General features: G+C 43.0%; 1 protein-coding gene across 11 annotated transcripts in view; it reads left to right on the plus strand.

Moving 5' to 3' along the window:
* Positions 1–13,159, plus strand: part of sox6 (SRY-box transcription factor 6) — a 519,057-nt gene that overhangs the window by 406,749 nt on the left and 99,149 nt on the right. For 8 of the 11 annotated variants that reach the window (XM_067993894.1, XM_067993896.1, XM_067993891.1 and 5 more), the window contains one exon: positions 7,061–7,184. In XM_067993894.1, coding sequence (XP_067849995.1) covers positions 7,061–7,184 — 124 coding nt within the window. The remainder of the gene's footprint in view (positions 1–7,060; positions 7,185–13,159) is intronic. The other 3 variants (XM_067993892.1, XM_067993899.1, XM_067993900.1) reach the window with 1 other exon arrangement.

Consider the following 13,159-nt stretch of genomic DNA (forward strand, 5'->3'; position numbering starts at 1 on the left):
GCACCGTGCTTCTGTTGTTGAGCTCCTCTGCCACTTTCAGCCATGCCTTCTTAGTGGCAGAATCAGGTTGCTTCCTGCTGTCAGCTGGGTAGAGGACTTCCCTCCTGCTTCTCACACCGGCCAGTAGCAACTCAAGGGAAGCGTCGCTGAACCGGGGTGCTGTCTTGGCTCTGTGCTGCTGCATTTTCGATGCTCCTCCTTTCTTCTTCAAAATCCATTTTTACACTGGCCCTTTAAATACTCCAGTAAACAGCATGTCATTCGGGTGCGCAGTATACTCTCTGCGCAGCTTGGAGACGCGAAACCCGGAAGTAAAATTAAGGACCTTCAATTCAGTCGCGAATTTTCTGGGTTTCCCACCCGACTAATCGCCCACCTGCTGACTTCCTGCCGTCATTCTAAAATCATGCCCCAATAGTCTGATATTAGACATTAGAAATATAATTGATATAGAATCATAGAAGTCACAGCACACCTGTAATGCTGTTAGCTCTTCAACTCTAATTCCATTTCTTTGCCTTTTCCCTGTATCTCTTTATATTCTTCCTTTTCAAATACTTATCCAATTCCCTTTGAGAGGACTTTATAGTACTGCCTCAATAGCCACTTGTGAAAAGGCATTCCATGTTCTAATAGCCCTCAGTGTGAAATAAATCCTTCTGACATCCCCCTTCGTGCTTCTGGTGATAATCCTGAAACTAAGCTCCCTTGTTACTGATTCGCTGACCAGTGGAATCAACCTTTCACTGTTTACCCTCTTAAAACCTTTCTTAATTTTGAAAACCTCTATTAGATCCCCGTTTATCTTCTGTGTTTAAGTGAAGAGAAACCCAATTTTTTGAGTGTACCTTCTCAACTATAACCTCTCATTCTGATATAATTCTCGTGAATCTTAGCTGTGCCCTTTCTGTGGCTCTAATATCCTTTCCTATAAAGGGGTGTCCAGAATTGTACACAATCCTCCAACTGTGGCCTAATCAATTTCTTGTACAAATTCAACATTGTTTCTTTGCTTTTATATTCAATGCCCCTATATGTAAAACCAAGAATTCCATTTGCATTTTTATTGCCTTTTCTCCCTGCACTCCCACCATTAAAGATCTCTCTGTGCCTCTCTTTACTACTTAGGGTATACTCCCTTTCATTGTTCTTTTCACCAAAATGTACAACTTCACCTCTCTGCATTGAATCCTACAAACCTACCTGTGGCCTCCTGCAATCTTCTGCATTCATCCTCACAGTTTGCCATGCTCCTAATTTTGTATCAAAAACAAGTGTTGATATCGTTCCCCTTATATGTGTGTTGAAATCATTTATATAACAAAAGAGGTCTTTGCACACGTTCCAGAGGCACAGCACTACCCATATTCTGCCAATTCAAAAAAAAAATCTATCCATCCATGCCCCTGATTTCTGTCCCTTTGCCACACTCTGTCCATTTTTTACATGCCCTTGAATACCATGTGCCCTAATTTTCACAAGTCTCTTATGCGGCACCTAATCAAGCACCTTCTGAAAATCTATATATACAACAACATCACTTTTGCTTTGTCTACACACTCTGTTTAATTTTTACAATTAAATTAGTCAAGCATGACCTGCCCTTTACAAACCTATGCTGCCTGTCCCTGATGATTTTGTAAGTGTTCTGAATGCGTAAGTGTTCTATATTTATAAGGAAGGCAATGAGATGGACAGATTCTGTATTATATATTGCTGATGGAATTATATCTTGATCCTGATGATAATTTGATCAGTATGCCATGTGCATACTCCACACTGTAAATAGGATGACATAATTTGGAAGGTTGGGTCTGTTCTTGTTTTGATGATGTGAGGTGTAATGGAAAAGTAAAAATGACATAAAAACCTTCCAAACCTCTCATGTTTTTCCATTTTGAAGACTTCACTTTGAAGACTAAGGAGGGTAATTTTACAATTGCTTTTTGAAACAGACTACTGCTGTTACTCCTGGAATCATAGAATGATGCAACACGGAAGGAGGCCACTCAGACCATCATGCCTGTGCTGGCTCTTTGAAAGAGCTATCTCTTTTATCTATGTCTCTTAATTCAATCTTTCTTACCCTCTCTTTATTTTGCTTATTGTATCTGATTTGATATTGAATTCATTATTCTAACTGACACTTCCTGGTTCTGACTCTGCGCTGTTATTAATAATTTTTTTTTTATTTGTTCATGGGATGTGGGCGTCGCTGGCGAGGCCGGCATTAATTGCCCATCCCTAATTGCCCTTGAGAAGGTGGTGGTGAGCCGCCTTCTTGAACCGCTGTAGTCCGTGTGGTGACGGTTCTCCCACAGTGCTGTTAGGAAGGGAGTTCCAGGATTTTGACCCAGCGACGATGAAGGAACGGCGATATATTTCCAAGTCGGGATGGTGTGTGACTTGGAGGGGAACGTGCAGGTGGTGTTGTTCCCATGTACCTGCTGCTCTTGTCCTTCTAGGTGGTAGAGGTCGTGGGTTTGGGAGGTGCTGTCGAAGACGCCTTGGTGAGTTGCTGCAGTACATCCTGTGGATGGTACACACTGCAGCCACTGTGCGCCGGTGGTGAAGGGAGTGAATGTTTAGGGTGGTGGATGGGGTGCCAATCAAACGGGCTGCTTTATCTTGGATGGTGTCGAGCTTCTTGAGTGTTGTTGGAGCTGCACTCGTCCAAGCAAGTGGAGATTATTCCATCACAGTCCTGACTTGTGCCTGTAGATGGTGGAAAGGCTTTGGGGAGTCAGGAGGTGAGTCACTCGGCGCAGAATACCCAGCCTCTGACCTGCTCTCTTAGCCACAGTATTTATATGGCTGGTCCAGTTAAGTTTCTGGTCAATGGTGACCCCCAGGATGTTGATGGTGGGGGATTCAGCGATGATAATGCCGTTGAATGTCAAGGGGAGGTGGTTAGACTCTCTCTTGTAGGAGATGGTCATTGCCTGGCACTTATCTGTCGCGAATGTTACTTGCCACTTATGAGTCCAAGCCTGGATGTTGTCCAGGTCTTGCTGCATGCGGGCACAGACTGCTTCATTATCTGAGGGGCTGCGAATGGAACTGAACAATAATACTTCAATCTGATTGGTTAAGGAGATGCACCTCTGCTTGCCCTGTTCACACAGGTCCCAGATGCCCTGTAGAGGGAGCCATGCTTTTTTGCTCTCTAATTTCCAGGAACTTGCCGTGCAAAAGCTCATTGAGAGTCTATGGACAAGCACAAGTCTAATGAATGGCTGGAGCCGATTGTTCGCTGCTCACAGCAAAATCCAGCCCGTTATTTAACTTTCCACCACCCCCCTCCCCGCTCCCCCCCCCCCCCCCCCCCCACCGCAAACCCTGTTTATTGGGGTTAAAATACACCCCTATGTGTTTCTGCAGAGACACCATCCTGGAATCCCTTCAATGCTCCTCTGCTCTTCTTTCAGGAAGCTAAGACAAGGGGTATCCCCAATGTGAAACCCGTCATTCCCTGTCTGAAATTGGAAAGTGGATGGGGAGAGGAGTGTCACCTCCAAATAACATAAAGGCATATGACAAAGTAGAATGGAAAAAGCAACAAAAAAATCTACTGACAAACAAGCTTTTAATTGCTCTTGTTAACATTGAATCTAAGCCCTTTAAGTTCTCATTCACCTTTTTCTTGGCTTCTAACAACCCTGGATGTCCGTATAAATTTGATGTGAATATACCAGTTTAAATGTGTTGGAAATGACAGAAAATGGAGTATGTGATATCACCACATAATTACTGCATCATTTGCATCTGTCTGCCCAACACACGATGGGCTCTTCCTCTAGCTTCTAGAAAAAAAGCCAGATAATGGGACGGGCACTAAAGTGCGTTGAGATTCAGCAATACAGATCTCTGTCCCATTTCCCACTGCCATCTACCCGATTACTGTTACAAAACTCTTTTAAAATCAGACAGCTACTAAAAGCTATGAGTAACCTTAAACTCCTTTTGTTTGCATGATGAGTCCTGATTACATTAAAGGAAGTGGTTTGTAGGAGTTACCAAGCCCAGCGGTATGAGACAGCTAGACTAATACGTGTAAAGTCCATATTGAAGTACCTAGGTTAATGATTATAATTGCCCTGTTTTTAATTCAAGTTTCCTCACACTGTTGAGCTTAGTAACTCCAGCCACTTACCTTGATAATGTCAGTTTGAAGAAAAATATTCAAAACATCAGCAGGCACAGGCAAAAATAAACAAAAAGATGATAAAGGTCACTCTGATTCTTTGCAACTATTTGGTTGTTGGAAAAGAAAGTTGTGTGGGTCTGATTAATAGATGCTTGCAATTACATTAGTGCACTAAAAGACAGACAGGAGCTTTTTCCCTTTTCCAGGTAGAAAGACCTACATACGCCTCTTTAATGAAGCTGCCCAGTGGCACAAATGGTAGAAAATCTGCTGACACTGCTACTTAACGTTTAGATGCATACTGGCTCGGGTTCTAGAACAGATCAACACTTGAGTGATATAATTGGATCAATGTTCAGCAATGAATAGATGCAGTCTAGTCTTTGATGTAACTGGGTTGGTACTTGGCAGTACTCAAAATTGGTTGTAGTTGGGCTGATGCTCATTGTTGGTTCAGTTCATGATATCATTGCACTCGTACTCGATAAAATTCTATCTATGACATAATAGGATGAGCACTCAGTGGAGGTCTAGTCCAAGATATAATTGGATCCATACGCTGCAGAACTCCGACAAACTTGCTTGTGATATTGTATTGTTACTTAGCAATAATCTGAGTTGGTTTGATAGAATCAGGTCACTGGTCCATGTTAACATTACAGTTCAAAGTACAGCTATGTTCCATCGTGCACTATAATCATATAATGCAATCAACTCCAAGTTGTTAGACCACTTCTCAATTTGAGGTGAGTTTTGGGAAAGAGGACTCAGAGAAAAGATGCCAGGACACCAGATGCTGTACAGGACACTTCAGTGAATTAACTCCTAGCTTCTCTCTCACCACCCACGGTGTTTGGCTTCTTCAGATAATTACTTTTGGCAAAGGGATGTAGAGGATATGTCACAGCCAGAACTGTGATAGATATGATAAACATCACCAGATAAATTACGAGTGGGGTTGTGGTCAGGCTTGTTGGTGGAAATCTTTATCATGTCATAGTGCTGGCCATGATGTATTCTGTTTATAACATCTGTGGTATGTATTTAACTAACAATAATAACTTTTAATAAGTATTTTTATAGTCCAAGAAAATCAGATAAGACTGCTTTCTAATATTGCTTTGTCATACCTCTGGAAATATGATTTCTGTTCTCCTTGGATTCTACAGAGGAAGTGGCATGGGAAGCCACAAAGCAGTGAGAGAGAAGACCTCTAGGCTGGTCATGTACATGGACGCACCACCTTTAACCTATCTTGTTATTCCTCTGGCATTCATATTCATAAATGCACATTAAACACTGAAATATGTTCCCGTGCAGGATATAAGTGTGAATATTCCAACGGCAGGAACATATTTTGCATGCTTGTATTGGGAATTTGGATGCTATCCACTGAGGTTTGTGAGAGAGATTTGAGACAGGCCAGCAGCAATCTTGTTACCAGTCCATTTCAATGACAATTACTGGATTGACATTCACAGGATATGATGACAGGTATCTGATAACTTTAATTCATTTAAATACATGCACACACTCCGTGCCAACTATTTGCGACAACGTTGTACAGCACCAAATCCAAGTGGGCGTAAATATTTACAGTGATATCGTATTGCAGCTAAACACTGTGATGTATAACAGATATCACTGTATCTAAAGCACATGTATGTGCTGGGAGGCTGGCCAATCCCATTGATTTAATAGAAACATGAAACAGATTCCAGGTATGGATGAATGGAGAAGCTACCTTGATATTGGAGTTGACTTATTCCTGGACATGCCAGTGTACCTAACATACCTTAGTTGCAGTATCAGTCGAGCTCACCATCCATTTTTATTCTCGACATACCCAATCTGGGTGTACTAAAGTTGACATGGTGCCAAATCTAGTGAAGGTCTAAAGCCACACCAGCTGAATCTGCACAGACCAGGGCAACCCCGATAGCTCATTTGTGGGTTTGTCGCTGTGTGTGGCACTAAACTATACAGACTAGGAAGGTCCCTCATTGTCCAGCTATACTGAGTTAGCTGATCACACCCAAAGTTGCAGTAGAAGCCTTACCATTGGTTTCAGCAGCTGGACAGAGGGGAGTGGGGGGCAGAGGAGGGGTGGGGGGACGATGGGAGAAACAATCAGGGATCCTACTCCTGATTGTTATTCAGTGAGTGGATATTGGATAATGACAGAAATTGGGCTTGACCGTGATGCCCCCTATGATAGAATAGGCACTGTCCGTGTGCACCTATGAAGAAAAATGGCACTTCAGTGAGGCACAGGAAGCAGTGGATGTCCATGGAACCACACTCCAGCATTGAGTTTACGCTATCAAGAAAAGAAGTAAGAAAATTCAAATGACTTAAAAAGAACCCTGCACAAACTGAATATATTTGTGACCCTTGGCAGCCATTTGTTTCAAGAAACATCTTTGTCTTTTCCCTGGGCTGACATGTTGAGATCAGTTTGCCTGTTTTTGAGAATCACTACCCTACCAGTGCAAAATCAGTCCATCAAACTGTGAACTGAGTTTCTAAACTCACCAGGAAGAGACAGGCTGTACAAATTCACAATCCCCAGTGAACATGCAGTGTGTTAACAGGAAATTGGATTTAAATGGTTTATGAAACGCTGTCTATTCAGTGTTTGCACAGAGGAGTCCTGACAAATGAAAGTATGGGAAATTTTACCTCAAGAAATGCAAGACAAAACGCTTTCAACAAGAATCCTGCACTCTTGACACAAAAGGGAAAACAATGTAGCCTGAGGGCCTTTGATGTGATGATGTGAAATTGGTAGCGATTAATAGGTTAAGGGAGAGCATAGTGGGACTCTGTGAGCACACGTACACTATCACTGATGTATAATACTTGTCAAGATGCATTTGTTCTGTGTGTGATCAGAGCTCTTGTTGTCTTTAGCAGGTTCAGGGTCACATGCCTCCGCTCATGATCCCAATTTTTCCACACGACCAACGGACATTGGCAGCGGCTGCCGCAGCCCAGCAGGGATTCCTGTTCCCCCCAGGAATAACATACAAACCAGGTAAGCTTTTTAACAATGAATTGCTTAACATTGTGGAAGGGAAAGCAAATTATTAGGCAGTTATTTCTTTAAAAATTGTACAGAAGGCTGACAGCTTATCTGATATAGAAAATTATTTTAACAGCTCTTAAGAACAGTGCATTTTGTTTATTTTTTTTATTTTCTTCCCTTATTCCTTACCCCTTCTCTCTTGAAGGAGGCAAATCATCCTGTTATATCGTGTTACATGGTTCCATTGGGTTCCAGTGGCTTTTCTGTGTTTGTGAGCCTATGTCGGGCTATATGAGTGAGTGAGCTATCACACATATTCCTTTCCGAATGAATCCTTTTGTCAATAAGCTTGGTTCTGAATTTCAGTGGGCTCTTTTGGCTCGCTCTCTGCACAAGTCTGCTAGGAGTGCAGCGGAAGACCTCGGAATTAGGCTGGTACCTGGATATGCTGGGTCCGACATGTGCTTCAAATTTACGGGGGGCCTATTTTGGGCAGAACCTCGGTCATCCCCAAACATGGCCCCCTACATCAGACAGCATGTGAACAGAGGGAGGGAATTCCCAGGCCAGGAATTTCCTTTGCCCCGGCCTGAATTGTGCTGCGCAGCCAATACTCCAAGAGGGGGGAGGAGTACTGGCTTTCCAACACAACGTAATTGGGGGGACTGCTTGGGTCTTAATTTCTGGACTTTCATCTTCTCCCTTGTAAAGGGAGCTGATGAGCCCATCATAACAACATTTCCAGCCAGTGACCCTGGAATGAGAATCCTTCAAGACCTCGTTAGAACCCATCTCTTTGATCAAGCATTTAGTTACCACCCCTAATATCTCCTTCATTGGCTCAGCATCAACTTTTGTCTGATTACACCTCTGTGAAGCGCCTTCAAACTTTATCTACATTAAAGGCACTGTATAAATGCAAGTTGTTGTTATGGTATAATTATCCTTCAAAATTCTTCAATATTGAATATAAATAAACTGACCAGTGATTTTTGCACACCAGTTACTGATATCTTGTTTGCAACGCAACTGGTGTTCAAAGATAACTGGTCAGTTGACTCTGAAATTGAAACTGATTGGAAATTGATGATGTCCCGTTGGGTGTGGTACTACAGTCAGTGTTGACCAGTCCTGTTATAGATTGGTGCTAGCACTGTCCTGGCTGAACTTGAAGTAAGGTTTGGCAAAGCCCAATACTGATTCTATGTCAAAGCAGATTTTATTGCTCTGTGTCTGTTATGCTACTATTTTTTAAGAATGCACTTGAAGGCTCATTTCCCTGAAAATAAACATTATCTCTGCTGATTGCGCAGTTGGTAAAAACACTATCCATTGTGGAACTGAGGGGGTAGTAATAAAATGGGAGAATGGACATAAAAGTGGCAGATGGAATTCAATGTCAGTAAGTGCGAGGTGGTACATTTTGGTTGAAAAAAAAAGCAATGATTATGCTGTGAATGAGGGAATGCTACATGATGTGGAGGAGCAGAGGGATTTGGGGGTTCAGGTTCACAAGATCTGAAAAGCAGCACCCAAGTGGATAAGGCCATAAAAATAGTTAATGGAATACTGAGTTTATGGCAAGAGGTATAGAATATAAAAGTCGAGATGTAATGGTGAATCTATATAAAACCTTAGTAAGACCACATTTGGAGTACTGAGTGCAATTTTGAGATCCACGTTATAGAAAGGATGATGAGGCGATAGAGAGGGTACAGCCCAGTTTCACTAGCATGCTGCCTGGGTATGAAGAAATGCAAATACAAAGAAAGACTTGGAAAATTAGGGCAGTTTTCGTTCAGAGGTGATTATAGGGTGATTTGATAGAGGTGTTTAAAATTATGAAGGGACGGGACAGAGTAGACGGAAACAGCTGTTTTCAGTGATTGAGGAGTCTAGAATGAGAGGACATAGATGTAAGAGATTTAGGACAGAAAGCATAGAGTTAGAGTTATGAGGCTGTGGAATGCACTACCAGAATCAATGATTGAAACAAGGACCATGTGAACATTTAAGAATCTGTTAGATAGATGGTTGAAGGAAAAGGCAATGCAGGGATATTAGGATAGGCTTGGCTCATGGGATTAGGGCTACTACTCATGTGGAGGATAAACACAAACACGAACTGTTTGGGCCAAATGGCCTGTTTCTGTGTTGTAATTTCTATGTAATTCTATGTAATACAGAGCAGGATGATCCAAGGCTAGCTTTGTACTGAGCTAGGCAATGTCAGCTGGTGTACAAGTAGAAGCATTAAAATCGGCCTAAGCACTCCAGGCCAGGGAGGGGAAAAATCAGATGGGATTTTGCCCTCCAGTGACCCTCACTGAAAAGTGGGTGTGCTTAGACTTTGGGGTGAGGACAGTATTACAATTGGCTGTGATAGCCCCATATTTAAATAGCCTGCTGACAGTCAGTGTTTAAGCTCACACGTGAAGAATGGCGACTTGGTTGAAGTACCAGTGTTGTGCAGCCCCAGTGGAGCCATATCATAAGTCATTGGGCAAAAAAAAAGGGAAAAAAAACATACATTGTACACATGCGTACTGTGAAATATGTCTGGGTTTCATTATTTAGGCTCACACCTCTTACTGCATTCTGCTTAACATTGAGTCTTCCATAGTATTGTAGTGCCCCAGCAGACAGAGAATGTGAACACAACCAACCACAGTCATGGGCTGCCAATCTGCACTGTTACAGTGATGCTGCAATCAGTCTTCTGTCATTCCTACAGTATGTTTAGCTCACTGCAACATTTTTTTTCCATGTCTTAATTATTTTCATATCTGGTTTGGCATGTCACTTGATGTTAAACCACTTTGTGTGGCAAACAGTTTAAGGGCGCAGACATGCTATTGACTCAACAACTTTCAGATCTGAATGGTGTGAGTCCCTGTCTTTTTAATTAATTTGTTAATTAGGATGAATATCAAAAGTTGAGAGTAATAACTAACTATGAATGTAACTGGTTTTACTTTATCAAATCTGCTCAGGAGATTACCATTCTGAAGTCCTAGTGGCGGTTAATATTCCAACTCACCTAGTGACGTAGTAGTTAGTTGAACATCTTCTATTGTGATGATATACAAAATGCAGGAGCTTTGGAAGGAGCTGGAGATTGGGAAGATTTAAATCCTCTAAATTGTAAAACAAAAATATTTAAATTTTGTTTGAAAGAACAGACTATTCTGCATGTAGTGCTTTCAATGAAATGCAAATGCAAATGCTTCTCCTCGTTCTTCCTACCAAAATGTATCACTTCGCGCATCTCTGCATTAAATTTCATCTTTTCACGTATCCGCCCATTCCACCATCCTGTCTATGTCCTCTTGAAGTCTATCACTATCCTAGGGTACAATTCCAAATGTACCAGCCTAGACAGTCAATGTTGGCAGGGAGTTACAGTTGGGCCTGCTTTGAACCTCATTACCTAAACAGACCATTTCTTATGTTCTTATCCGGGTACTTGGTATAAAAACTGGATACTGTTTTGGATACTGTTGTGGGAGATGGCTCACCAGGGGAAGGTGGCAGCGGCCAGGTTCATGGCACCATGGCTGGCTCTGCTGCACAGGAGGGCAGGAAAAAGAGTGGCCGAGCTATAGTGATAGGGGACTCGATTGTAAGGGGAATAGACAGGCGTTTCTGCGGACGCAACCGAGACTCCAGGATGGTATGTTGCCTCCCTGGTACAAGGGTCAGGGATGTCTCGGAGCGGCTGCAGGGCATTCTTGAGGGGGAGGGTGAACAGCCAGTTGTCGTGGTGCATATAGGTACCAACGATATAGGTAAAAAACGGGATGAGGTCCTACAAGATGAATTTAGGGAGTTAGGAGTTAAACTAAAAAGTAGGACCTCAAAGGTAGTAATCTCAGGATTGCTACCAGTGCCACGGGCTAGTCAGAGTAGGAATGACAGGATAGCTAGGATGAATACGTGGCTTGAGAGATGGTGCCAGAGGGAGGGATTCAAATTCCTGGGACATTGGAACCGGTTCTGGGGGAGGTGGAACCAGTACAAATTGGACGGTCTGCATCTGGGCAGGACTGGAACCAATGTCCTAGGGGGAGTGTTTGCTAGTGCTGTTGGGGAGGGTTTAAACTAAAGTGGCAGGGGGATGGGAACCGATGCAGGAAGTCAGTGGGAAGTAAAGTGGTGACAGAAACAAAAGGCAGTAAGGGAGAGTGTACAAAACATGACCGGACAGATGGTCTGAGAAAGCAGGGCAAAGACCAAGGGAAGTCTAGATTAAACTGCATTTATTTCAATGCAAGAAGTCTGATGGGGAAGGCAGATGAACTCAGGGCATGGACGGGTACATGGGACTGGGATGTTATAGCTATTACTGAAACATGGCTAAGGGAGGGGCAGGACTGGCAGCTCAATGTTCCAGGGTACAGATGCTATAGGAAAGATAGAGCAGGAGGTAAGAGAGGAGGGGGAGTTGCGTTCTTGATTAGGGAGAACATCACGGCAGTAGTGAGAGAGGATATATCTGAGGGTTCGCCCACTGAGTCTATATGGGTAGAACTGAAAAATAAGAAGGGAGAGATCACTTTGATAGGATTGTACTACAGACCCCCAAATAGTCAACGGGAAATTGAGGAGCAAATATGTAAGGAGATTACAGACAGCTGCAAGAAAAATAGGGTGGTAATAGTAGGGGACTTTAACTTTCCCAACATTGACTGGGACAGCCATAGCATTAGGGGCTTGGATGGAGAGAAATTTGTTGAGTGTATTCAGGAGGAATTTCTCATTCAGTATGTGGATGGCCCGACTAGAGAGGGGGCAAAACTTGACCTCCTCTTGGGAAATAAAGAAGGGCAGGTGACAGAAGTGTTAGTGAGGGATCACTTTGGGACCAGTGATCATAATTCCATTAGTTTTAAGATAGCTATGGAGAATGATAGGTCTGGCCTAAAAGTTAAAATTCTAAATTGGGGAAAGGCCAATTTTGATGGTATCAGACAGGAACTTTCAGAAGTTGATTGGGAGAGTCTGTTGGCAGGCAAAGGGACGTCTGGTAAGTGGGAGGCTTTCAAAAGTGTGTTAACCAGGGTTCAGGGTAAGCACATTCCTTATAAAGTGAAGGGCAAGGCTGGTAGAAGTAGGGAACCTTGGATGACTCGGGAGATTGAGGCCCAAGTCAGAAAGAAGAAGGAGGCATATGACATGCATAGGCAGCTGGGATCAAGTGGATCCCTTGAAGAGTATAGAGATTGCCGGAGTAGAGTTAAGAGAGAAATCAGGAGGGCAAAAAGGGGACATGAGATTGCTTTGGCAGATAAGGCAAAGGAGAATCCAAAGAGCTTCTACAAATACATAAAGGGCAAAAGAGTAACTATGGAGAGAGTAGGGCCTCTTAAGGATCAACAAGGTCATCTATGTGCGGAACCACAAGAGATGGGTGAGATCCTAAATGAATATTTCGCATCGGTATTTACGGTTGAGAAAGGCATGGATGTTAGGGAACTTGGGGAAATAAATAGTGATGTCTTGAGGAGTGTACATATTACAGAGAGGGAGGTGCTGGAAGTCTTAACGCGCATCAAGGTAGATAAATCTCCGGGACCTGATGAAATGTATCCCAGGATGTTATGGGAGGTTAGGGAGGAAATTGCGGGTCCCCTAGCAGAGATATTTGAATCATCGACAGCTACAGGTGAGGTGCCTGAAGATTGGAGGGTAGCAAATGTTGTGCCTTTGTTTAAGAAGGGAGGCAGGGAAAAGCCTGGGAACTACAGACCAGTGAGCCTGACATCTGTAGTGGGTAAGTTGTTAGAGGGTATTCTGAGAGAAAGGATCTACGGGCATTTGGAGAGGCAGGGACTGATTAGGAATAGTCAGCACGGTTTTGTGAGAGGAAAATCATGTCTCACAAATTTGATTGAGTTTTTTGAAGGGGTAACCAAGAAGGTAGATGAGGGCTGTGCCGTAGACGTGGTCTACATGGACTTTAGCAAAGCCTTTGACAAGGTACC

The sequence above is a fragment of the Heptranchias perlo genome, chromosome 12, assembly GCF_035084215.1.
Source record: "Heptranchias perlo isolate sHepPer1 chromosome 12, sHepPer1.hap1, whole genome shotgun sequence".
Lineage (NCBI taxonomy): Eukaryota > Metazoa > Chordata > Chondrichthyes > Hexanchiformes > Hexanchidae > Heptranchias > Heptranchias perlo.